The following is a 26,753-nucleotide window of genomic DNA, read 5'->3' as shown; positions in this document are numbered from 1 at the left end:
ATTCCCTGAAACCTTCTTCACACTATTTTTTTCTAATTCTTTCTCAAGAAAATAATTAAAAAGTAAACCTCAGCCCATCTCCCATATAGACAGATGATGGCAAATTCCCATTCAACGGAATCTAATAAATGATTGGTTGCACCTTTCAATTGTCAGATGTTATCAAATAGCTATTAAATATAAGACATTGTGCTAGAGACCCTGGGGATGGAGAGGAAGAACAATATAAAATAGTGCCTGCCCTCCAGAAACATCTGTGGAATTGGAGGACAAGGTACAAAAGAATGAAGAGACAAGTTGTAGAGGGACAATGGTCAAAACCTTGCAGCTACCATTGATCCACCAGGCACAGTGCTCAGCGCATTACAGATGCTTCGTCTACGCTTCACCTCAGCCCAGCAAGTAGATATTATCCTTGTTTTACAGATAAGGAAACAAGGGACCCAAGAAGTTAAGTAACTTGCCCAGGGGACGCAACTTGTTCTGAGCCAGGATTCAAAGCCAGGTCTGTGGAACGTGAAAACCCATTCCCTTTCCACTATCCCACTATCAATAAGCGGCTCAAGCCAACAATATCGAACACATCCCAAGTCAAGGTGGTCCATGAACTGACTATGAGCTGGGTGTCATGACCAGTCTGTGCAGCAGGAGCTCACAGACCACCACCCCAGGCAGGAGTAGCCTGTGGAGACCTGACTTGTGACAATAACCCCCTGGCCCCAGAAAGCTCACTGTCCTTTTATATGGCCCCTTGTTTATTGTCACAGATTCACATAAGATCAGCTTTGCCTTCTCCCTGTTTACAAATTGAAAATCTGAGGCACACAGAGATGGATTACCGGAGACTCCAGCTGGCTAGTGGCACAGCTGAGACTATACCTCCCAGGTGCTGGGTCTGTCCAGTAACGCTGTCACTCCAGTGACCCCACCTCGGTCCTCCTCCTAAGCGCTCACTATAGAGGGAGACTCCCCAAGTCTTCCCCCTCTTATTCTAGTTAGCTGTGTCAATGCTTCTGAGAGTGGTCGCCAGACCAGCAGCATTCGTATCACCCGGTAACCTATTAGAAATACAAATCTAAGGCCCCACTGATTAAGAAACTCCTGCATGGGGCCCAGCAATCTGTGTTTAATAAACCCTCCAGGGATTCCGACGCAACCAAGGTCTGAGAACCACTGAGCTTGGTGGTGAAAACCATCTTGTTCCCTGTGCTGTGCCCCTAGGAAGTGTAAAATCAAGGCGGCCACGTTAACATATTCCCTGCCTCACAATTCCACCTCACTGTTTAAAAAAAAGAAAAAACAAACAAGAAAATTCCTGCTGATCTCTCCTGTTCCCAGCCTGACCCCTGCACGTGCCATTCTCCAGCCCCAAACCCAAATCCTATCCAGCTCCCCCTCCCTTGCACCAGCCTTACCTCTTCTAATTTAGTCTGTTTGCAGGGAAAAGAAAAGGTTAGGCCAAGAGGTAATTTCTTCTGCATCAGCTCTTTGGTTTTCATGAAATCTGCCAGACAGTCAGCTACGTATTCAAACAGCTGCAGAGAAGAGAAAGCACAGGACACGGGGCTAAGGCACGGTCACCCAGGAACTTGATGCCAAGGCCTTCCCCCACCTTCACAGAGCCCCTGCCCTGCTACCTCTGTGCCATTCCCTCGGATAATTTCATTGGGTGTTGGGTAGAACTGACTCTCCATCTGGACATTTCGTTTCCCCTCTTCGGAGACTTGCACCTTCAAGACTCGAAACTTAGATCCTCCAAGATCCAGGGAAAGAAACTCCCCGTTTTCTATTAAAAAACAAAGCCAAAAAAGTTATCATTTATTGAGGGTCTGCTAAATAGCAAGCTCTGTGTTCGAAGCTGGAACTGTAATAAATGTCATGAAGTCTCACAACCACCCCACGAGCCAGGTATCATTATGCCCACGCGCCAAGACTCCAGAAGTGTGGCTGTTGACTTGTGCCCTCCAAGGGGCAAAGTTGGGGTGTGACCCAAGTCTGCCTGCCTCTGAAGCCTCAGCCCTGCCCACTGGGCCATCCAGTAGGGAATAAACGCATTCATCTGGAGACGGCAAATGTGAACACCCTTCACGCAGGTGGTGTTAGAAATGGGTCTTGACGGTGGAGCACATTCTAGCCCGCCACAACCCCGGCTACAGGGAGGAGAGAGCTGATACTCCGGAAAACGGGCATACGGCAGAAAAGGCAGGGGGAGTGCAGGGAAGAGAAAGTAGCCCCATACGAGCCTCAGTCTTATGGGCAGAGAGGAGACACTCCAGGAGGGAAAGGAGACAAGAACCAAATGCTGGTCCTTAAGGAGCCAAGGATGCTTAATATTTTGGGCCAGAGCCACTCCAAAAGGAGAAAATGTAACCTGACTGAGTCCAGTATAAGACAGATGCTATTAATAAAAAGGTGGAAATGACGCATGTGTTGGGGTGAGGCAGCCCACCCTGATGACTTCAACTCAGATTCCAGCCAGAGGTCCTGCCTAGGACCCCGCCAGTATCTTCAGCATCAGCCACAGATACGGGAACTCATGTGTGCAAGCCCTTGAACCAACAAGTCTTTGTACAGAATTATCTGTGCTGGAAAAGTGGCTGCATGTACCAGGCATGCTTCATGACATATGGCCAAGGCACGTGTGAGTGAAACTCCGTGACCACAAATCTGGTCACCCAAGTGGCCTTTCTTTGGTACCATGTGACCCTAAACACAGCTGCATGAATCTAAGGAACCAGCTGGCCATTCAGATTCACTCCTCGTGAAATGTGAAATAAAACATAGAAGGAAATTGCTAGTAGGTGGTAAAAACTGAAGTGGAAGCATCCCAAACATCAGAGGTCAGCTGGGTAGCCAAGGTGGCCACATGTATGTAGGCTGAAACCATGGAGGAAAATTCCTAAGTTCCAGTTCCCTTGAAGCCTGAGTGCACCACGGTTCCTGCCCTCAGATTCCCACAAGGTCCTGTGTGTCTCCCTTTTGGGTTTATGTGTCCTTGTACTACAAGCCTCCTTTCCTGACCTGCCTTGACTGGGTTTCTCTGTTCCTAGCAAGCAAGGAACTAGCGGCAAGCCCTCCTGATGGCGTGCAGCACCGCTCTTCAAACTTTAATGTGCATGTATATCGCCCAAGAATTTTGTTAACATGCAGACTATGATTCAGTGGAGGTGAGGCCTGAGATTTTACATTTCTAAACAAGCTGCTGCTGCAGGTCCGTGGAACAAGGTTTAGAGTCCTCATTTATAGACCCAGCCAGCTCGATATTTTGCTTTTGTGGAGATTTCTAGAAAGCAAGACTCTTTATCTCCCTAGATCAGCCCTGAAAGGAACCTGAGGGAGCCATTTATTCAGGGAGGGACTCCAAGGACCTAATCCTGTGCAACTTTATTAGCACTCATCACGTACCAAGCAAGAGATGCTTTCACAGGTGTTATCACAGGTGTTGCACAGGAAAGGGGGTAGATCACATGATCCATGTACGTATGAACATTTACTGAGCACTGACTTTGTGACAAGTGACATGCCAGGTGCTAGGGATGCAAAGACGAAAGACTGTGGGCCCCCTGGGAAGCCCATCAGAAATACAGGCAAGTAAATAAACCATTTCCACACAGTAGGGCACGTGCTCTGATTGTGGGAAGCACAGGGAGCAGTGTCTACTAAATCAGAGCAGGAGTCACCACCCCAGAGGAAGTGATACAGAGCTGAGTGATGAAGAAAGAGAGCGAGTCAGCCAGCCAGACAGAGGAGAGCAGGGGTCCAGGGAGAGGAGGCCAGGAGCAAAGGAATGAGATTGCCTGGGGTGGGAAAGGTCTGCGCTTCTGAGCAGGAGGGACGTGTGACAGAAATGAGACTGGCGGGCAGTCTCGGGTTAAATTAGGAAGGATTTGGAAAAGCCACCCCACCTCCAAGAAATCTGGGATTTATCCAGGTGAGGGGGGAGCCACGGAAAGATTTTAAGAAAGATTTTAACCAAGACCTGATTGAGATTTTGGGAAAATGCCTCTGACACCAACCAGGATAGATTGGAGGATTTAAAAAAAAAAAAAAAAAAATTACTATTTTTTTTGAAGATGTTGGGGGTAGGAGTTTATTTATTTTATTCTTGCTGTGTTGGGTCTTCGTTTCTGTGCGAGGGCTTTCTCTAGTTGCGGCGAGCGGGGGCCACTCTTCATCGCCGTGCGCGGGCCCCTCACTATCGCGGCCTCTCTTGTTGCGGAGCACAGGCTCCAGACGCACAGGCTCAGTAGTTGTGGCTCAAGGGCCTAGTAGCTCCGCGGCATGTGGGATCCTCCCAGACCAGAGCTCAAACCCGTGTCCCCTGCATTAGCAGGCAGATTCTCAACCCCTGTGCCACCAGGGAAGCCCAGATTGGAGGATTTTAATAAAAACCACACGGTGTGATCCCTTCTGTAACTCTGACACAGAGAAAGGACTCATTGGACCCCAGGGCAAGGAGGACCTGCCTAGAAGAGGGCAACAGCAGCAGGGGGGCCATCAGGATCTTTACGGTGATTATTAAGATCATTATGACCACTCATCATGGGGCTGTAATGTACAGCTTGGTGACCATAGTTAATAATACTGTATTGCATATTGGAAAGTTGCTAAGAGAGATCTTAAAAGTTCTCATCACAGGAAAAATAAATTTGTAACCGTGTGTGCTGATGGATGTAACTCGACTTTCTGTTGCGATCTTTTCGTAATATATACAAATACTGATCAGTATGTTGTACACCTGAAACTAATGTTATATGTCAATTATGTCGCAATTTTAAAAAATAAAAAGAATACTAATTAAAAAAAAAGAAATGATCTTTCAGAAAGGTGAGGTTTCCTTGAGAATCCACCAGCTGTAGATGATCCTCCAGTGATCTTTCAGTGGCTCCAGGCAGCCGTGGACACCAGGGGTTTCCTTCTCCTAAGCCATTGCCAGGGCTTGTGCTCCTTCCCCACTCCCTAGTGCAGCATCTCCCAAAGGCGCAGGAGGACTGAACGTGTATATTCCTGGAGATTCACCATCTCCAGGGGGAGAGGCCCGAGAAGCCATATGTTTAGGAATCGTCCCAGGTGAGTCTTATGCTCAGGCAAGTGCGGGACCCCTGTCCTAATGCAGACCCCTGGGCCCATCAGCTGACAACACTGGGGCTCCTGGGCTCCACTTGCAAGGCTCACCCTCCAGGAGGCCTAGGAGGCTGCCTGGAGACAGAGGCCAAGAAGAGAGGCAGCTGGGGTGGGGCCTGAAGAACCACTGTCACCTTCAAATCACAAGATGGGCACTTCCTGTCCCCCTTCCCTTGTGACTGGTAGAAGAGAAGGCACAAACAATAACCATGCTTTTAAGGCACTCGTAAGAACAGTCAACTGCTGCTCCCTGACTGACAGGCTGCGAGGTAACTAAGGCTCAATCAGGTTACCCCCTCTCAGGGAGGTTCAGATGAAAGAGGGGAAACTAGAGAGTAAGCAAACTCAAAACGATTTCTCTGGAAATTGAATACATTTCTGAAATGGAGACCCCAAGAGATTAGGATGTAATTATGAAATCATACCACCAGCTCCCAGGAGCTCTGTAGGACTTGGGACATTTTGAATAGTTGAGAGCATTCCTTCCACATGACCTCATCTGATCCTAACGACCCTACAAGTTGGTGGGACAAACTGGCCACGTCCCTTTTACTAATGAGGACAGGAGTACAGTGGTTCTGGGACTTAACAAGGTCACCTGGCTCCACAGGGACTCTGGGCCCAGGGACCTCACTGCAGCAGGATCACTGGTGAGATTTATTGTGTGATGAGAGGCTCTAAGGAGACAGTGAAGAAAGGAGCTGGTGTCTCCTGGCCTGAGGAGGACGCAATTTCTAAAACTTGGTCAGTTTCACTTCCAAACCTTCCTGAAGCAGCCAGGGTCGGGAAGGCACACCTGGCCAGTAGCCTCACACCATCAAAGGCCACTTTCCCTTGCTTCTGGGGACACACGTCTACAAGAGGAACCAAAGCACCAAAAGCCAGGAGGACTCTGACCTGGGGCTCCCTCCCTCACACACCTCATGATTCAGGTGCTTCCTCGGAATGCCCCAGATGATCTATCAAGGACAGAGTCCCCGCAGCATTCTTAAAGAGCAGTGTCAGAACTCAGCAGAGATTTCAAAGCAGGACTGTCTCTCTCCACAGCCTGTGCTCCTCCATGGTGGTACACTGCCCACTACACAACCACCACCAGCAAGGGAACGGGTCTTTCCCATCACAGTTCCCAGTTCTCAAACGGCAGAGCCAAGCTACTTGGGCCCAGGCATTGGCCCAGAGGGGTCCAAAGCCCACTAATCCGATCAAAGGTCCCTGCTCCTTCAAGAGCCCCAAAGCCCCTGCTGGAGCTTGGTTGCAGAACTGCGGCCCTGACACTGAGGAAGCCCCGTGGTCCTCACTGCGCTCATCCGACCTGAGAATAAGAGTTACACCATGGGGTTCTTATAGGGATTGTATGAAACAGTGAGACCCTAGCGCTGCATGACCATAATAGGTGCCTGGTAGATACCAGTTCCTTTCCCTCCTATGGCTTCACCCAGAGGCTGAGAGTGAAGGAGTTTGATGGAGCCTCACAGATTCCCTCTAGAGGTCTCTAGGCTATGGTAAGCAAAATAATGCCTCCCCCAAGATGTTTACGTTGTAATCCCCAGATCCTATGGATATGTTAGGTTATGTAACAAGGGGGAATTAAGGTTGCAGATAGAATCAGAATTGCTCATGAGTTGACCTTGAGGTTGGGAGATTATGCTGGATTATCTGAGTGGGCCTAATGTAATCACAGGGTTTTTAAATGTGGAAGAGGGAGGCTGAAGGGTCAGAGTCAGAGATCTGAAAATGCTATACTGGGGCTTGAAGATGGAAAGGGGCATTAGCCAAGGAATGCAGGTGGCCTCTAGAAGCTGGAAAAGGTAAGGAAACAGCTTCTTCCCCAGAGCCTCCAGAAGGAATGCAGCTCTGCCAACACCTTGATTATAGCCCAGGGAGACCCACTGAATACTTCTGACCTCCAGAGTTGTAAGAAAATTAATTTGCGTTGTTTAAAGCTGCTAAGTTTGTGCTAACTTATTACAGCAGCAGTAGAAAGCACATTTTACAGATAGAAAAATTGAGGCTAAACATTTTGCCAAAGGTCACTGAGATATGACAGAGCTGGGCCTAGAACCTAGGTTTCTTCAATTATTATTTAATATTTTTGCCACTACGTCATACTATCTTCCACCACTTCCTATCTATAGCCTAGAATCTAGATACCTAGGAGTGAAATGCCATTTACTATGCATTCTACAAATATTTCAGGCCTAGTATGCATCAAGCACTACGCAGCGCTCAGAGCGCTGTGGTGAAGAAGACACAGACCCTGCCCTCAGGGAGTGATGGTCCAGTGGGGAGACTCTCATACACAGCAGGGTGACAGGAGCTCTGATAAGAACCTAATCCAGCATGGGGATGCTTCCCAGATGGAGGCAGTAACCTCTACACTGAGACGGAAAAGCCAAACTGGTGTTCGTAAGGGGAAGAGTGTTGGGATTCTCCAACAGGAGAGGGAACAGAGTGTGTAGGGCTAAGGCAGGCAGGGAAGTAACAAGGTGCATTTGAATTTTGGCTCAAAACTTTTGGTACTGAGCATGACTGAAGCATAGAGAGTCAGTGGGGTGGGGGGATGTGGAGAGAGGGCTGGAGAGGTAAGAGGGAACAGAAGCAAACTTCAGTTACCCATCAGCCAAGAGGGAACCAGGGGGATCAGGGTCCCTGGCAGCCCCCAGCTCCACTCACCTGAGCCATCTGGAATGGCCCTGACAAAGGTGGGCAGCATCTTCACCGACGCTGTGGGGTTGGTGTCCTTCCCCAGGCCCTTCTGCATTTCAGCCTGGAACCGAGCCATGATGTCCAAAAGGGTCTCATCGGAGAGCCGCATGTGATACAGGAACCTGTCCACCTGGAACAGAGAGCAGAGTGATCAGGGTTGGCTGCTGGGGACACCTGACCACCATTAAAGGCTGTAAATTCCCACTCCAGGCATGAAGCTGCCTTCCTGACTCGGGACAGCTTCTCGATGTGGATTCCCAAAGGCCCCTTGCCTGACCACTCATCAACCTGGGGAGTTAGAACAGAATGGAATGGAAAGCCAGGGAGGTGGGGACTTATTCCTCTGAAAAACAAGCTCTGAGGAAAAAATGATTCCCCCATTTCTCTGATGGGACAATGGAGGGGCAAAAACGAAGAAGGGTTCAATTTCTAATTCCCGGTTCAAGGCCCTCACCGTTGTCCTACTGCCTCTCTTCTGGAAAAGACTAGCTATAGCTTGAACCTCAAATTCCTAAACATGGAACCTTTCTTTTGTGCAATGGTAACAATATATATTCACACGTTTCCCCTTGTTTATGGGCCGCTAGGAAGAGCAGAGCTAAATTCAGTTTCCAAGTGCAACCTCTGAAGTCCAGTGCTTTAAATTTCCATTTTGTTTTTAACTGCGGTTGTTTTAACTAAGATGAAGTTTAATTTTTAAAGCCAGATGAAACTGCTATTGGAAATGAGAGCATGTCACTCAAGTAACCAGAAAACTGGGACAAAGGACCACTACCCCAGTGGAGGGAAGATATAAAAATTACTATTGCTGTGCACAGTCCATTTGAAGGCAGTAAGTCACATCATATTACCTTCCTCCCCGTGCTAACGCTAATCACTTGGTGGCGGCAGCCTAGATTCCCAGGGCTCGCTGGGATGGAGTACCAGGAGGAGGGACAGCGGCACAGGTGCCCTGTATTGCCACCCTGCTTTCTCTACTGAATAGCCTCTCTATTCATCCAGGTCACAAGGAGGCTTCATCTTGGCACATTCCTGCAGGAACTTCTCTCCCACACTTTTATCTAAGGCTAAGAACATTTGTTGCAGTATACAAAGTGCTTTCACGTATGTCACCTCATCTAACCTCCAAGACATCCACTGGAGGCAGTCAGGTAAGGCCAAATTATTGCTCCTAATTGAGAGATGGGGACTCCAAGGCTCAGAGCCGTTAAGCAGCATTAGGAGAGCCATAGGTAAGTGGCAGCCCTGGGACTATAATGCAGTCTCCATATTCCTCGCTCCATGGCCTGGTTTTGCTTCACAGCTTTGTGCAGGACCCACAAGCCCCACAGACAAGTTATACCAAAGTCCAGGGGTCACATGACCTTTATCATAAGGCAGGTATGCAGTCATCAGCCAGCCCTAGAGGGCAGGCATCCCAGTTCAGTCCTAAGCCAGTGAAGTGGTCCATGGCTCCAGGGGCTTGGGGGCCCAGCGAGAGGCCAGAAAACCATCAGAGAGCCATTAACAAGAGGACAATTGGGCTTTCAGCATATTTGAGAAGATAGGATGGAATCAGGTCATGCTTCATTAAGGGCTTTCTGTTCACCCCGAGTCTGTTTATGACTCATTGGTTGGCACAGCAACACACAAGGAGAAAACCGACAGAAGGGACGTGACCCAAGTAATTGGGGTTTGGGGAAGGGTGAGATGTACTACACGGAACCTAAACTTGCTTCTTTATCACCCCAAGGCCCTTCAGACAGTGCCCCTGAACGTACTGCTCATTTCTGCTCAGCCCCAGAGTATAAAGACCTCCTCCAGGTAACCCCATAGCATCATCCTTTGTATGTAAGTAGTGGTTTTGAGGCCCTTTGGGGGTAGTTTGCCAGCTGAAGTTTAACAGTCATTCAGAACTTTGGGTTACTACTCCTGCTCTTTCAGGAAGTTAAAGTTATGACAGACAAATGTCAACTTAGCGTCAGTTTCTTGTTTATTCTTTGTATCTTCCACAGCACCTGGTACAGCAGTTAGAAGGGAAGAATGAAACATACGCTGGGACAAAAAGGCTGTATTTTAAATCCAAACAGGTGATTTGAGGCCTGTATAAGCAGGCCCACACGTTGCAGGCACCAAGGAAGGGTACTTGAGTTCAGAAAACCAAGCCCACTCTTGGAGTGACTCACAAACCATGTGACACCAGGTATCTTCTAAACAAAAGAGCCAACAAGCATCACATTTAACATATGAAGAGCAAATTCAAAACTGCAGGCTCAGAGCTGCTGAATTACAGGATGTGGGAGCCCGAAGGGACTTTACAGATCACTTAGTCCAAAGATCCTGTATTATGAATCCAGAGTCATAAAATGGTTCAACTCTTGAACCCAGTGATGTCACTTCTGGTAATCTATCCTTAGGAAACAATCCCAAATATGGAGAACATTAAATACACACCAATGTTTATCATAGCAATATTTTATTTGTTAAAAAAATGTTTATGAAAGTGGCTGAATGTCCAACAAGAGGGAAAAGGTTAAATTATGGCATATCCAACTTGACTGAATTTTAGGAAGATAATTATGGAGAAATGTACTTAAGTGGTTACGTTTTAGCAGTAAGTGAACTATACAGATCCACAGTGGTAAACACAATATAACTGTAAAAACATCCACTGTGAAAAAAGACAACAAGGGCTTCCACGTGGCAAACGTGACAGTGTCTGTGAGAAGGGTGGGATTAAAGGTAACATTTTCACTTTTCGTAATGTTGACTTACTAAACTGTAAAAAGTACACAGGGAAAAACCTAGCCAGTTCTTCTCTTATGAATGAACAATCTGCAGGTCAGTGACCAGACCCAGTCCAATGTTATCAACAGGTCAAATAATGTCACTACATCGAAGTGGAAAAGATCTCCTCTCCTCTCCCCTCCCCCCTTTCCTTCCCCTCCCCCCTTCCTTTCTTTTTCTTTCTCTCTCTTCCTTCTTTCCTTCCTTTCTCTTTCTCTTCCTTCTTTCCTTCCTTCCTTCTTTCTTCCCCTTCCTTCCTGTTTTGTTTTGGTTTAGTTTTAATGTTGGTATAAGGAAATTTAAAAAAATTGTTCCAGGGTCTGAATAGTAACCCTCGTAGGCACGTAGCACCCAGGATCTTGACAACTCTAGAAGCAGGAAGCACAGAAACTATGGAGGGGACTGGCTACCTGACCGGGACGGAGAAAGAGCCCGTGCCTTTTGACCAGGTGTGTTGTCACCATGAGGAGAAGCGAATGAGTTGGTGTTCTCAGAACCTATGACTCAACGCAGCAACTCATAAACTGGCCACCCTTGCTACCCCAGACACCTGCTGGCTCACTCATCAAGGTGGCTGGAAAGTGCTCCTGACTATCCCTGCTCAGCTCACGCTTAGCTATCTTGCCTTCCCCTGGGAGAGAGAGAGAGGGGTCAACCCCAGGCCTTGACAAACGCTGACCCTCCTCCCAGAAGGACCTGGAACAGATCAGTGGAGGCTGCAATCCCACCTCCTGGGCCTGCACCTGGGCTGGTGGACAAACATGTCTAGCCTGATTCTTGGGTGTAACTAAAGGTTAACCACCACAAAGGGGCCCAAGGAAATGAAACTAATTTGCTAGAACTAGAGGTATAAAGGTCCAAAGACTCCCCTTGAGGGCTGGAGAGACTCCATGCAGGTTACATCTTTACTAAGAGGTTGTAACAGAAAATGAATTCTTAAGCAGTACTGTAGGACTTTTCCACCTCCTTAAGAAGCTAGTAGAGAGCTCTCTGAATCTAATCAATAAATGAAAATTAAGATAACTGATTGATTTACAATATTTTAAGATTTGCTATAACCGGCAACCCAACTCCCTAATGAACAGAATGTAGTGGGAGGTTATCCCACCCAGTACAGGAGGGCTGTCAGGTGCCATGCTTTCTTTCTTTCAGTTTGAAAAGCCAGGAGGCATCATGACACAATGGAAAGAATGCTGAAGGAGGATTCAGAGGTTTGGGTTTAATCCTCACTCCACTTTAAATACCTGGGTAATCTTGACTAAATCCACCTGCTGGGAGGACTTCTGTTATCTATAAATTGAGAGATGCTCGTGCCCAGAGCCCTGCCACTGGCAGCTGGTGTGGGTAGAGGGGCAGGCTGGGCTCATTCTAGGCTGCCAGGAGAGAATGCTGGTGGCTGGCCCCCATTTGAGCCTTGGCAACTTTTAACCAGCCGACCTTGGAATCAATTTTGTAGACAGGTTTCTTGTGCAAAGTGGCAAAATAATGCACATCATTAAGAGCACACCACTGGCCAACAGCACGTGCCAACAATATATATTTTGAATATTGTACGTAAAAACTCACACCCCTCTTGGTATCCGTATTTATATCCTTCCAAGTATGTGAAGAATCATGTGAATTACTTTAATGAGTTCTCAAATTTTCTTTAAAAATGACTCTTCTTTGTAGCCTTTCCCCCAAACATTCCTCACATCAAACACAATTGTCTTCAAGCTTTCTAAAGACTTTCTCCTCATCCCCTTCCCGTCTGGTATCTGAAGTCCGAGTGAAATTGAAGGCTCAGGACAGTATGCAATGTGCAGCCCATTTACTTCCTCTTCCCCTTCTGTGAGTTTTTACTGCCTCTGTGCACCCTGTACCTTTTCTAATAAGCTCTCTTAAATCTCTTCACATGTAGGCACGGGATCAATTAACTCTGTCAGGGAAGACTGGACCAGGTATCTCTCAGCTCTGTGAGTCCTTACCTTCTTGATCTGATCCTCCTTCAGCTTGGTGAAGTAAAATGCCATCAAGTGTACCGCAAACATTCTCCCCAAGTTTGGTTTCTCCTAAGGTGAGCAGATATTTCCGTGCAGCATTCACTCCCACGGCTCTGGAGCGCTGCCCACTTCCAGTCCAGGCTGGATCCCTCCGGGGAACTAGGTGCTACAGATTAAATACTTCCAGGCTGCTTAGTTCAACGATTAAACTTTGCCCCCTGTCTCTGGTCCCTCCCTCCAGCACACACTTGATTGTCTAATAGGAGGCTCAGGATGGTAGCTGAGGGTTGGTGGAGGGTAGGCAGGGGACGGGTTGCTTGACTCTTTGAGAATTGGGTCCCACAAAATCTCGTTGCTAAGCAACACTCTCAAGCTAATGTCCCACCAAGCCCACTCAGCCGAGGAAAATCTTCTGAGAAGTTGGGCGTTAAACAAAGCCAACTCTCAACCAGCTGAGCTGCTCTGCAAATGTCTAGTCTCAGGCTTTTCTCTTTAGTCCTTTTCTTCTCAGCACAGGAATATAACTCCTAACTCTCTGCTCCTCAAGAGCACTATCTTAATTAAGACTAAGTATTGCCCTGGTCGGAGAGGTTTCAAGAATGTTGGGGCAGGGCTTCCCTGGTGGCGCAGTGGTTGAGAGTCCGCCTGCCGATGCAGGGGACACGGGTTCGTGCCCTGATCCGGGAAGATCCCACATGCCGCGGAGCGGCTGGGCCCATGAGCCATGGCCGCTGAGCCTGCGCGTCCGGAGCCTGTGCTCCGCAACGGGAGAGGCCACAACAGTGAGAGGCCCGCGTACACCCCCCCCCGCAAAAAAAGAATGTTGGGGCAAATTCCTTGATTTGTGACCAATCAAATCTCTTAGCTTACAGCCATTGGTAATGGAAAAAAATCAATAAAGGTTTATCTACTCACAGTGGTAAGCCAGAAAACCTTGATATCCCAGCTAATGAACCAGAAAAAAATTATCCATGAGAAAGAATGAAGTCACCCGTACTCACTGGGAAGCTGCTGCTGGAGAGAAAAACTGAAGTCACAGACGGGAAATGTCTCAGACCACCAGGATATTTGGTTCACTCACTTATCTCCCTCCATCATACTTGATGTGAGAAGGACCCAGAAAGGGGTCAATGTATGGGTACAACAGACTTTGCACTCTTCCCGCAGTCATCGGTCAGCTGATGAAATCAGCAACAACAACGATGCTGTTAACAACAGCTGCTAACATGGATAGAGCACTTACTATTTCCATTTTATAGATGAGAAAATTGAGGCCCAGAAAGGTTAATTTGCTCAAAATCACAAAGCCTGTAAATAGTACAGTGAGGAATGAAACCCAGGAGTTTCATTTCAGTGCCCAGCTCTTAAACAATACATAATATTGCCTTTCTTCCTTTTCCATGCAATAGATACTCAGTTAATAGCTACTACTAGCAGCAGCATTCTCTGGGGTTATTGTCAAGAATTCCAACCACAGTTAACCCTTGAACGACACATGTTTGAACTGCATGGGTCCACTTACATAAGGATTCTTTTCAATAGTAAATAATACAGTACTACATGATCCAGGGTTGGTTGAATCCGCCTGTAGATGTGGAATCACAGATACGGGGGAACCACTTGTACAGAGGGCCGGCTATTAATTATAAGTAAATTTTTGACTGTGTGGAAGGTCCAGCGTCCCTAACCTCTGAGTTGTTCAAGGGTCAATAGTACTTGGAAAACTAAACACACAGATATCACTTCAATGGGATCTTCCCAGTGGGGGAAAATGGCAAATGAAGAAATTCCTGACCATAACATCCCAAATACTAATCAAATGCTTACTAAAGTTAGCAACTGATCTGATGTTAATGAAGGTCAGCTGGGCACCCCAATGTTTCTCTGCTCCTATAGGCACCTGCTCTACAATACCAACGGAAAAAAAAATGACTTTTCCTGGTCAACTTAGCGGCCTCGACTTTGTTTGCTTTGCAACTGCATAATCTCATTTATCAAGACAATTGCCAGACAATTGCCTGGCGAGAACCTTCAACAGCTGCCTCTTCAGGAGCCACTGATTCTCCAGTCAGTGCTCTTTATCCATCCATCATGCGGATGAGCCACTGGAAGTCTAGCCTAAGCCCAGGGTGTTTGATTAAAACTACTCAGATGCTTTTCTCAGACTGATATAAAACCATCTCCCAGAATGAGAAACACTATCCTTTTCAGTGTGTTTACCCCTCAGACTATGAACTCTTCTAGCTCCTTTACTTTGTCGTTTCTACAAACAAGCAAAGGCTAATCTTTAGTTGTTGACACTATTCAATTCCCCATGTGGAACTGGTATTCTGAAACAGACGTGCCGTCGCTGAGTCTGCACTGGATAACATCCTGGGCAGGTCACCCGCCTACAGGTGATAACAATATTGTCTTAATTCCTTCATTTAAAAAGTAACCTCAGGTGCAGTATGGCACCAAGGTCATTGACTTATTCAACATAGGGATAAGGGGTTACAATGGCTCATGGACAAAAGGACACGAAGTTATAACCAAAGATCTCTGCAATCTAGTGGTTGCTTTTATGTGCCAGATAGGCAGCTTTGGGGATTTTAATTAGGCAAATGACACCAGAGGATTTTCAGCTATTACATCATTCCACTTTTTAATCTAAGCACATTAGCATCTACATTCCAGGTCTGAGCTAGCTGACTAAACCAAGAAGCTTAATGATTATAAAAATCACATGCATTTGAAGTCATCTAGCTCGGCCCCCTCACTTTAGAAAGACAAAATAATTAGATTATTTTACCATTCCTCATCTGATTATTTCAGTTCAACCAATGGAATTTTTCACCCTTACTAAAGCTCTATGTAGCTATTCAACGATATACAAGTCTTATAAGCACTTAGATTTTGCTTAAGAACATCATTTGAGGGTTAGCGCTGCTAAGTGACATTTTAGTTAAAACGTATTACCTGTCTGGCCCAAACCTTCCATGTAAGAAGGAACTCTCTCACATCTATACACATTTCTGTTTCCACAGAGCTGGCCCTTATGGGAAGACCTAAAGACAGTATCTGTTTTCCTTTTAGTATTGAGCACAGTAGGAGGACAAGAAGAGCAACACAATTTACCTATTATTTAGTAAACACTTGTATTGATATAATGTTTACTAGGTGTTTTACAATATTAATTCCCACCACAACTATCATTCTCTCCATTTTACAGATAGAGAAACTGAGGCAAAGATCCCAAGTGGTACATGGTAGAATAGATATTTGAATGCAGGCAGTGTGGCTTCAGAGTCCATGCTTACCCACTGTGCTACACTGGCTCTCATTAACCTGGAAGCAAAGCACAGGGGAAATACAGAATCTAAGCTAGGGAAACCTAAGCTAGGGAAATACAGGACCTAAGCCCAGTGGAAAGTGCACAGGCCCTGACTTCCCACTTTGGCTCTGCCCTGACTGAAGACAAAGGCTCCAAGTTCATATCTGTAAAGGGTTCATAGCTCCATTGTGGTCATTTGCAGAATAAAAGTAAATGAGATCACATAAGAGAAGCCACGCATCCCATAGTGGGCACACTAAAAGCATCTCTTTAATCTAAGCCTTCACCTAGTTCAGTACCCCTTCTTAAAATTGCTATTTCATCTCATCCCATTTAATCCCTTAGGATAAAAAAAATGCATGCAGCCCTTTCAGTACATTCAGTAAAACATAAAATATATATTACTTATATATGGAATCTGAAAAATAAATTAGTGAATATAACAAAAAAGAAACAGACTCGCAGATATAGAGAATAAACTAGTGGTTACCAGTGGGGAGAGGGAAGGGAGGAGGGGCAAGATAGGGGTGGGGGAGTAAAAGGTACAGACTACTATGTATGAAATAAATGAGCTACAAGGATATACTGTACAACACAGGGAATGTAGCCAATATTTTATAAAAACTACAAGTGGAATATAACCTTTAAAAATTGTGAATCACTAGGTTGTACACCTGAAATTTATATAATATTGTGCATCAACTATACCTCAATAATAAGCAAATAAACTTGAATAAACTTTTTAAAAAACCATAACTGTAAACCATTAGAAGGTACCAGTTCCATTTATTGGAATTATAGAAACAGTTAGGAATTTTATAAATATTTTATTCCTGTTACTAAAGAAAACAGATCTTGAATTCTGTCCCCTATTTTTTTAATGATATGTCCAAAGTTAAGTTGTCCATAATATAAAACAGTCTGCCCTGCTGGTATTCCACATGCTGCAAAAGAATAAGAAAGAGAGTGTGTGAAAGAGCAAACTGCCATAAAAGAAAGTCAAAGTAGAAACTTTCAAACCCTGCCAGCAGTTACAGTTACTATGGTGTTGCCATGGGAGCAACCACAAATGAAGCAGAAATGTTGACTTCAGCAAGTTTCAAAAGAATACTACTGATAGTTTTTTATAGGTTTATTCCTGACCCAAGAGCAGTCAGGGAATGCTCATGAAGAAATGAGCATGTATGTTAACTACAGTTCAATAATAATTAATTAATCTTCAATCATTTAAAAAATGGGTGCACATTATTCTGTATGTAAATAATACCTAAATAAATTTGATATTTTTTAAAGGGGGGAAAAAAGAAAGACATCAACTGCACACAATTATTTTTTATCACAACTGTACATTAAGAGCTGTATTTGCAAAATACCTAAGTGTGGCATAAACCCACAAGGACAAGAGAGCTTAACATAATTTTGGAAGACAGAAAGCTGACAGAGAAGTAACAGCTTAGCAGAGGAAACACTGACACCTCAGGGCCTGCAGAGGGTGACTGCACCAAGAAACGAGCAATGGCATCTGTAACTCTAGAAATGCTCAGGAATTGAAGGCCTTGATACTTCAGAAAAGCAAGAGGCTGAAAAAAAAAAGATCGGCTAAAAGTGTATATAAAAAGCTTTCAGCTTTCAAGTCTGCAGATACAGAGGGCCGAATGTATGCTGGAATTAGACAATCAAGTAAATGGAGAGTGGATGGCAGGAGGTTGTTTTCTCTCTGCTAGAGTGGGAGGCCACAGACAAGTGAGTAGAGAAGGCTAGAATGATCCAGGTTCTGGATTAGAGTTGAGGCCATCAGTATAAACTCATGATTAGCTTAATATAAATACAGATGGTTAGATATATTGTATATACACACACACACTATATATATATATATATACATAAATACTTGTAGATATGTATATGTACATAAGTTGGTATACTCATATATATTTCCTTGCTCTGCAAGCTGAGAGACCCTGGAAGCAATGATACCCAGCAGCAACAAGAATACCTAGCACTCAGATCTTGGTTTCTAGTATCATTCTCCACACCCCCACGGCAAAAAAAAAAGAACCAGGGCTCCTTGGAGAAATGTCTGATTCTAGAACTAGGCAGAGTATATACAAGCTGGGTCTTGAGCATCTTGTAGTGCCAAAAAAAATAAGAATGCTAAAAAAACGAAACACAGTAACAACAACAAAAACAAATGATGAGGATATATCAAAGGGACACAAGACCAACGGAAAGAGTTTGCAGTAACCAAAGCTAGAACAATTTGAGCAACAAGATGAAGTATTACTGTATTATAACCCAAAGTATAAAATAAATACCCAATAACTAAATAAATACCCATCAAGCCATACTAATATAAATAAATTGAATGAATAAATAAATATGGGAGAAAAGACAAATTTCCCACGCAGAATAACTCCCAATAATTTGTGTAGATACCCCCCCACCTCCAAGGAGGTGGAGCATACACCCCTCACTCCTGAAGTGTGGGCTGTGCATAGTGACTGCTTTCCAAAGCATACGGCATGGAAAGGCGGTGGGGAGGGGTTGGGGAGAGTACTTTACAGTGGAGAAACCTGATAAACACTACGTCAGCCAGATGATCAAGGTTAACATCAACAGGGAGGTCATGTTGATAGTATGTACCTTTGATATGGTGTGATAAGAACAGCACTTTACCTCTGTGGTCTTCCTCTCAAAACCCATAACTCCAGTCTAATCCTAAGAAAAACATCAGACAAATCCCAATTGAGGGACATTCTGTAGAATATGTGACTAGTCCTCCTCAAAGCTGTCAAAGCCATCAAAATCAAGGAAAGCGGGGCTTCCCTGGTGGCGCAGTGGTTGAAAGTCCGCCTGCCGATGCAGGGGACACGGGTTCGTGCCCCGGTCCGGGAAGATCCCACATGCTGCAGAGCAACTAAGCCCATGTGCCACAACTACTGAGCCTGTGCTCTAGAGGCCACAAGCCACAACTACTGAGCCTGCGTGCTAGAGCCCATGCTCCACGACAAGAGAAGCCACCGTAACGAGAAGTCCGCGCACCTCAAGGAAGAGTAGCCCTCACTCACCACAACTAGAGAAAGCCCACACACAGCAACGAAGACCCGTTGCAGCCAAAAATAAATAAATAAAATAAATTTATTTTAAAAAAACAACAGTATGGTACTGGCATATATATAGTACCATATATATAGTCAGCTAATTTTTGACAAGGGTGCCAAGAATACACAATGGGGAAAGGACAGTTTCTTCAATAAATGGTGCTAGGAAAACTAGATATCCACATGCAAAAGAATGAAACTTACCCTACAGCATTCACAAAAATTAACTCAAAATCAATCAAAGATTCAAATGTAAGACCTGAAGCCATAAAACTCCCAGAAGAAAACACAGGGGAAAAGATCCTTGACATTGGTCCAGGCAGTGATTTCCTAGATAAGTCACCAAAACACAGGAAACAAAAACTAAAATAAATAAGTGGGACTACATTAAACTAAAGAGCTTCTGCATAGCAAAGGAAACCATCAATAAATTGAATAGACAATCTACAGAATGGGAGAATTCGTAAACCATATATCTGATAAAGGTCTAATATCCAAAATATATAAAGAACTCATACAACTCAACAGCAAAAAAAGAAAATAATCCAATTAAAAATGGGCAAAGGACCTGAATAGATATTTTTCCAAAGAAGACATACAAATGGCTAACAAATATATGAAAACATGGTCAACATCACTAATCATCAGGGATATGCAAATCAAAACCACAGTGAGATTTCACTTCACACCTGTTAGGATGGCTTTTATCAAGAAGACAAGAGATAACAACATTGGTGAGGATATGGAGAAAAGGAGACCCTTGTGCACAGTTGGTGGGATTGTAAATTGAGTTGACCTTTACGGAAAACAGTACGGCAGTTCCTCAAAAAATTAAAAATTGAAGTACCATATGATCCAACAATCCCACTCCTGGGTATACATCCAAAGGAACTGAAATCAGTATCTCAAAGCAGTATCTGCATACCCATGTTCATTGCATCTTTATTCACAATAGTCGAGATATGGAAACAACCTAAGTGTCAACAGCTGAATGGATATAGAAGATGTGTATATATATATATACAACGGAATATTATTTAGCCATGAGAAAGAAGGAAATCCTGCCATTTGGAACAACACAGATGGACTTTAAAGGCATTATGCTAAGTGAGGTAAATCAGAGAAGGACAAATACCGTATGATCTCACTTATACGTGGAATCTAAGAAAACTGAACTTGTAAAAACAGAGAGTGGAACACAGTTACCAAGGGCTGGGGATGGGGGAATTGGGGCAATACTAAAGGTACAAACTTGTAACTAGTAAATAAATAAGTTCTGGAGAGCTAAGGTACAATATAGTGATTATAGTCAATAATACTGTATTATAAACTTTAAAGTTACTAAGAGACTAAATCTTACCTACTGTTAACATAAAAAGAAATGATAAATATGTGACATGATAAAGGTATTAGCTAATGCTCCTGAAGTAATATTACAATATATAAACACACTGCATACCTTAAAATTACAGTGTTATATGTCAATTATTTCTCAATTAAAAAAAAAGCCAGCTTACGATCCAATCAACCTACATCAAAATCCAAAAGCCTTACCCTTGTAAACAGAGCTTCCTATTAGCTTGATTCCTCACTTTTTTTTTTTTTTGACCACACTGCAAGGCATGTGGGATCTTAGTTCCCCAACCAGGGATTTAACCCGTGCCCCCTGCAGTGGAAGCATGGAGTCTTAACCACTGGACCACCAGGGAAGTCCCATAATTCCTCACTTTTAAATATGAACATAGCCAAAGACTACTAGACACTAAAGAAAAGTTTCCAATGGTAAAAGCAAAAACCAAGCAAGAAAAAAAAAAAGTAGGAAACAGAAAAGAACTTAAAACAAAAACTATAATATCTTTAGGGAAATAAGATATTGATTGTATCCATGAAACAAGAACAAGAGGATAACTACAAACAAGGGTGGGAGCAGGGGGGAGGGAGAGGAACTATATGACACTTAAAAAAAAAAATTCAGTACTTTTTTCCTAGCAAGAGTTTTAAGCTCAAAAAGAGAAATTTAACTTTGAGCCATAACTGATAAAAAAACTTATATGAATCTATAGGGAACGTCCTAATAAAACTTCTGGGAATAATTTAAAGGTGTATTCTCTAAGGCATTTTCCAGTATTTTTTGATTGTATTAAACATTCATATTCTCTGGTTACATTTTACAGCACTCTTAATTAGCTCTGAGTGGTTTAAATTCCACTAATAAGATAATGGCCTCTGAGAAATACATACAGTTGTACTAGGATTGTCTGTAAATGAATAAGGATAATACACACATGCATACATTGTAAACTTTGCTGTAACAATACAATATGATGTATTAAGTTGGTAAGGGAAGAAGAGCATTAGCTGAGGAAAATAAGAGAAGCTAAAAAGTTTTAAGATCAAGGCAAGATTTATAGTTAAAAGAATATGTGAAAATATATGAGTTCTAATATTACTAAAAACAGGAGTCAGAATTGATAATTCACCTGGAAATCATTTATGTGAATTTGCACATATAATTGAGTAAAAAGTCACAGTATATGGACCAGATGGTGACAAAATTAAATCACTGTGCAGAACTTAGGAGACTAAATCATGGGAGGTTTTTCTTCTATCATCTCAGGGTAGACTCTTCTAGTGGCTGAAAGCTCCCCAGAAAAGGCCAGAGCTGAAAGCATCTACTTTCTGAGAACTCAGGACTGCCAGCTGTTAGAATGTCAATATTCTCAAAGGAACCCTCCTACACTGTTGGTAGGAATGTAAATTGGTACAGCCACTATGGAGAACAGTATGGAGGTTCCTTAAAAAACTATAAACGGAATTACCATATGATCCAGGGATCCCACTCTGGGGCATATATCTGGATAAAACTATAATTTGAAAAGATACATGCACCCCAATGTTCATTGCATCACTGTTTACAATAGTCAAGACATGGAAGTAACCTAAGTATCCACTGACAGATGAATGGATGAAGAAGATGTGGTAAATACATACAATGGAATATTACTCAGCCATAAAAAAGAATGAATGCCATTTGCAGCAACATGGATGGACCTAGAGATTATCATACTAAGTGAAGTAAGCCAGAGAAAGACAAATCATATGATATCGCTTATATGTAGAATCTAAAAAAAAATGTTACAAATGCACTTAAGTACGAAACAGAAATAGACCCACAGACATAGAAAACAAACTTATGGTTACCAAAGGGGAAAGGAGGGGGGGAGGGATAAATTAGGAGTTTGGGATTAACATATACACACTACTATATACAAAATAGATAACCAACAAGGACCTACTGTATAGCATAAGGAACTATACTCGATATTTTATAATAACCTATAAGGGAAATGAATCTGAAAAAGAACATACACAGGCACACACACATATATATACATAACTGAATCACTCTGCTGTACACCTGCAACTAACAAAACATTGTAAATCAACTATACTTCAATTAAAAAAAAAATGAGAGAATGCCAACATTCTCATAATAAGCAACAAAAGTCTTACCTTCTTTCTCGCACATTGCCATACTCCCCTTTATTCTTCTGAATTCTCTTTCTTTTCAAATGTGTATCTGAATCTCTTCTCAGATGTAGACATTACACTGTTTATTGTTACTCCTCTTATTTTCAAAATGAAAAAAGGAACTATCAAATAATGAGCTCTAAGAAATGAAAACTAACATAGAGAAAATTAAATTTTCAATAGGTTAGAAGATAAAGTTGGAGAAATTACCTAGAAAGTAGCAGAAAAGTCATGAGTATAATTTTAAAATACTGATTTAACAACCACAAAAAGGAATAATAGATATATCAAAAGAGAAATGGAGAAAAGGAATGATTTAAGGAGTGATTTAAGAAAGCTAAATCCTCACCTGCTATAACAGGAAATCAGTAGCTAATGCTTTAAAATGATGACTCAAGAGACAGTAGGAGATGTATATTATGCAGTCAATGAGGTTAAGTATTAGAAGAAATAAATAATAGAGTTGAAAATGCTTGTTTCTGGTTTTTAAAGCTATGTATATATTCCTTTGACAAAAATTAATTTTTAAAACACGGCTTAAGCTTACTTGGCTTATGTATATAGAGTTAGAGGTAAGTTAATGTGCAAAAGTGTGGCTTAGGGGAAAGTTCTTATTTCCAAGTGAGCTTTGTTTTGAATTTATATTATATACTACTTTTAATTACATGCGATCAACATCTATTTATCAGTTTTTAAAGAATAACAATGAGTGATAAACATGCTGAGAAAATGAAAATGCAGCTGTTAAGAGGAAAGAATAAGTCAATTTGTGCACATTACAAATTACTTAAGGAACTTTTAAAAATATATATGATCTCGACCTAATTACAAGCACTTGAAAAAAAACGATCTCCCAGCAGGGAATTATCAATTTCACTGCACTTTACAGGTGTCTCAAATAGCAGTTCAAAGTAGTCACTGATGGGAATAGAGACACAGACCTACCAGAGAATGGACTTGACACGGGGACGGGGAAGGGTAAGCTGGGACGAAGTGAGAGAGTGGCATGTACATATATACACTACCAAATGTAAAACAGCTAGCTAAAGGGAAGCAGCCGCACGGCACAGGGAGATCAGCTCGGTGCTTTGTGACCACCTAGAAGGGTGGGATAGGGAGGGTGGGTGGGATAGGGAGGGTGGGTGGGAGGGAGGGAGATGCAAGAGGGAAGAGATATGGGGATATATGTATAACTGATTCACTTTGTTATAAAGCAGAAACTTAACACACCATTGTAAAGCAATTATACTCCAATAAAGATGTTAAAACAACAACAAAGTAGTCACTGAGGTTACAAGCCTTTCCCAAGCCTCTATAAGCACCGAGGGCTTTTCAAAGGCCTGGACTGGTTAAGGAGCACATGATATTGAATCTCTGGGCAGATTCTAAGAGCGTAGCTTTAAAGGACTTCAAAACGCCTCCTCAACCCAAATTTGCCAAAAGTAGCTTCTTAAATTGTTTTCAAAACCCGATCCTACTTCAAAAGTTTTTTTCCCCTTCTCTGGCATCTTTCTGCCCATTAAGACAACCACTGTTTATCGTCTCTGTTGGAATTGTCCTACTATGTTGAGTGACAGACTTTTAGATAATAGTGCTCAGAAGCATGTTTAGAAACACTGTTATCTCTGTTCAAGTTTATGTATTTTACAACTTTTGAAAATAGAGTAGGGAAACAGCCTAATTCATTTATCCATTTGCTTCTCTTATCAAACCACAACTTTTCATTATATCCTCATAGGTTTGTTTTCAGTTGGACACACAAAGAATGACTGCATCATAATTACAGACTCCCAGGTCTGAGGTGTAAGAATTTTTGGTGATTTGTGATGACAGTTTTGTTTGTGATTCACAATAAGTCATTTTTCAAAAGACCCAATTCCATTTTGTATACTCACACTCGTCCATAAACAATGTACAAAGCATTACAAGTCATTGGTTATTATTGTTAACCATTTATGTACTAACCACATTTTACTAAATTACCCAGATCTGTACTGATGGAACTGAGGTCGGCATCTAAGCCTCAGTCCATACCCAATGCTGATGTTCAGCTGAATCCACAATAGTCCAAGGAGGGTTTTCAGGCAAGTATTTCAAAACCTGTTAGAAAACTGCAAGAAAAAAAAGTTTTGGAAAGATTGAAAACATGACCTTAGTGAAATGCATGCCTTGAACTTAGCTTGCCCCATAAGCCCACAAAGAAAGATAAGTGACATGTCAAACTTGTAGCAGAGAAGGAAGACCTGATTTCACAGTGACCATTTTAAACACACTAGAGTTATTCACAGCCATTCCAATTATATTTTTCCTGTTTTGTTTCACCTGATTTCATCTTTCTTTTAATCTCTTCTTCTGCCTAACCACAGAGCTCTCCCTCCCCCACAAAGACGGGAAAGGTGAAAAGTAAACTATCACTAGTATTTATAAACACTCTGTAGCTCAATGTTCAAGCAGCCCTTCTCTGACAGCACCTCACCCCCACTCCTCTTATCTGAGGCTTCACTAACAATTAACTTGCAAGTGTCTTGCCTAAGTGTCTTCTCTGACTTACCAATTCTAGCTTCTAAACTGGAGAAAGTGAGAGAATTAATAACCCTCTAAGGGCTTCCCCTGGTGGCACAGTGGTTAAGAATCCGCCTGCCAATGCAGGGGACACGGGTTCGAGCCCTGGTCTGGGAAGGTCCCACTATGCCTCGGAGCAACTAAGCCCGTGCGCCACAACTACTGAAGCCCGCGCTCCTAGAGCCCGTGCTCCGCAACAAGAGAAGCCACTGCAGGGAGAAGCCCGCGCACTGCAACGAAGAGTAGCCCCCGCTCGCCGCCAACCAGAGAAAGCCTGCGAGCAGCAATGAAGACCCGATGCAGCCAAAAATAAAATAAATTTATGAAAAAAAAAATAACCCTCTTAAGTAACGTATCTCATCACGTAAATACGAGACCAACCCTCCATTATCCAGTTCAGTTCATGGGTATTTCTTGAGTCCATCTGGGCAAGAATAGACTATGTCTGCCATGACGTTAAGTCACAGCGGAAAGCAAGTCCTACAAGTTAAAGTTGCTCAAACGCAAAATATCAAAAGAAATATGCCCTTCCAGGCATTTCACTATTGATTATCCACAAGTAAGGGAGCTATACAGTCAGTGCTGCCTGTTCAGCCTTCATTTTCATGAAGGCAAAGGTTAGAAGAATAAAGACTGCTATCAATTAAATATCATCTGAACTCTGAACTACTGAAGAAAAAGTCAGAGAGATGACTAACTGTAAACTTGGCTACTCCTTGACCCAACTACAACCAAGTCAGTTTAATCCCTAGTCTGAAGTCAGCCTCGATTTAGCAGTTGCTCAAGAAATTAGTTTAGTTCTTCGAATGACCTAAGAGCTCAATTCACAGCCCAGAATGAACCCAAACCTTCAGGTTCATTTATAAAACACTTCCTGTATACCAAGTCCTGTGCTATATGGCATCTCATCACATTTAACCTCCCAAACAACGCTAAGTAGGTGTTATTGTCCATCTTTTTCAGATGTGGAGACCAAGCCATAGAGAAGGTAAGATTACTGAACTAACTGGTAGTGATGAGAGAAGCTAAACCAAGATCTATCCAACTCCAAAGACTATGTCCTTAAGCTCCTTTTAGCTATATCTCTAACCAAGGCTTAAAATCTTTATTGGACAAGTAAAGGCCACTATGCATCAGACTGGCCTTTGGACACGGGAAGACCACTCACTCTATGTAAAATAGCCCACCAACCACTACCACTCTCTTCCCTTATTCTACTTCTTTCTAGCATTTATCTCTGAAATCACATCTATTAATTTCACATTCATTTGCGCTTCTACTATATTCCAGGCACCATAGATATGGCAGTGAATTACACAGACAACAATATTTGCCCTCACAGAGCTGACATTATTTATTTAACTTATTCCTGTCAGTCACCATACCAAAATATAATCTCCACAAGGGCAGGAACATTATCTGTCTCACTTACTGCGTATTTCCAGCACCTAGAACAGCCTCTGGTACATGGGTACAACAGACAGCAACCTCTGTCAAAGAATTCTACCTGTGACATCCTCAGCAAAGGTATAGGAAACTGGTCAAAACAATTCACCAAACTGATTTTATTCCCACGCAGAGTTCCTTACAGTGCATTGTCTTAGTGCTATACTACAAATGGCCATTAAATAAATCTTTAAATAAATTCTCTAAGACACAAAACAAACA

At 43.0% G+C, this 26,753-nt stretch overlaps 1 protein-coding gene across 1 annotated transcript in view; it reads right to left on the bottom strand.

The window, feature by feature from the left end:
- Positions 1 to 26,744, bottom strand: part of LOC111183455 (hexokinase HKDC1) — an 80,164-nt gene extending 53,420 nt beyond the window's left edge. The window contains exons 1-4 of the mRNA XM_030759254.2: positions 12,564 to 26,744; positions 7,798 to 7,960; positions 1,638 to 1,786; positions 1,416 to 1,535 (exon numbers count right to left, since the gene is read on the bottom strand). Of these exons, the coding sequence (XP_030615114.1) occupies positions 1,416 to 1,535; positions 1,638 to 1,786; positions 7,798 to 7,960; positions 12,564 to 12,626 (495 nt within the window). The 5' untranslated portion in view covers positions 12,627 to 26,744. The remainder of the gene's footprint in view (positions 1 to 1,415; positions 1,536 to 1,637; positions 1,787 to 7,797; positions 7,961 to 12,563) is intronic.
- Between the last annotated feature and the right edge of the window lie 9 nt (positions 26,745 to 26,753).

Source organism: Delphinapterus leucas, chromosome 16 (genome assembly GCF_059928025.1).
Source record: "Delphinapterus leucas isolate spDelLeu-1000000601 "Yukka" chromosome 16, BTC_Dleu_Yukka2, whole genome shotgun sequence".
Lineage (NCBI taxonomy): Eukaryota > Metazoa > Chordata > Mammalia > Artiodactyla > Monodontidae > Delphinapterus > Delphinapterus leucas.
The sequence above is the reverse complement of the archived record's forward strand: the minus strand, read 5'-3'. Positions and strand labels throughout refer to the sequence as shown.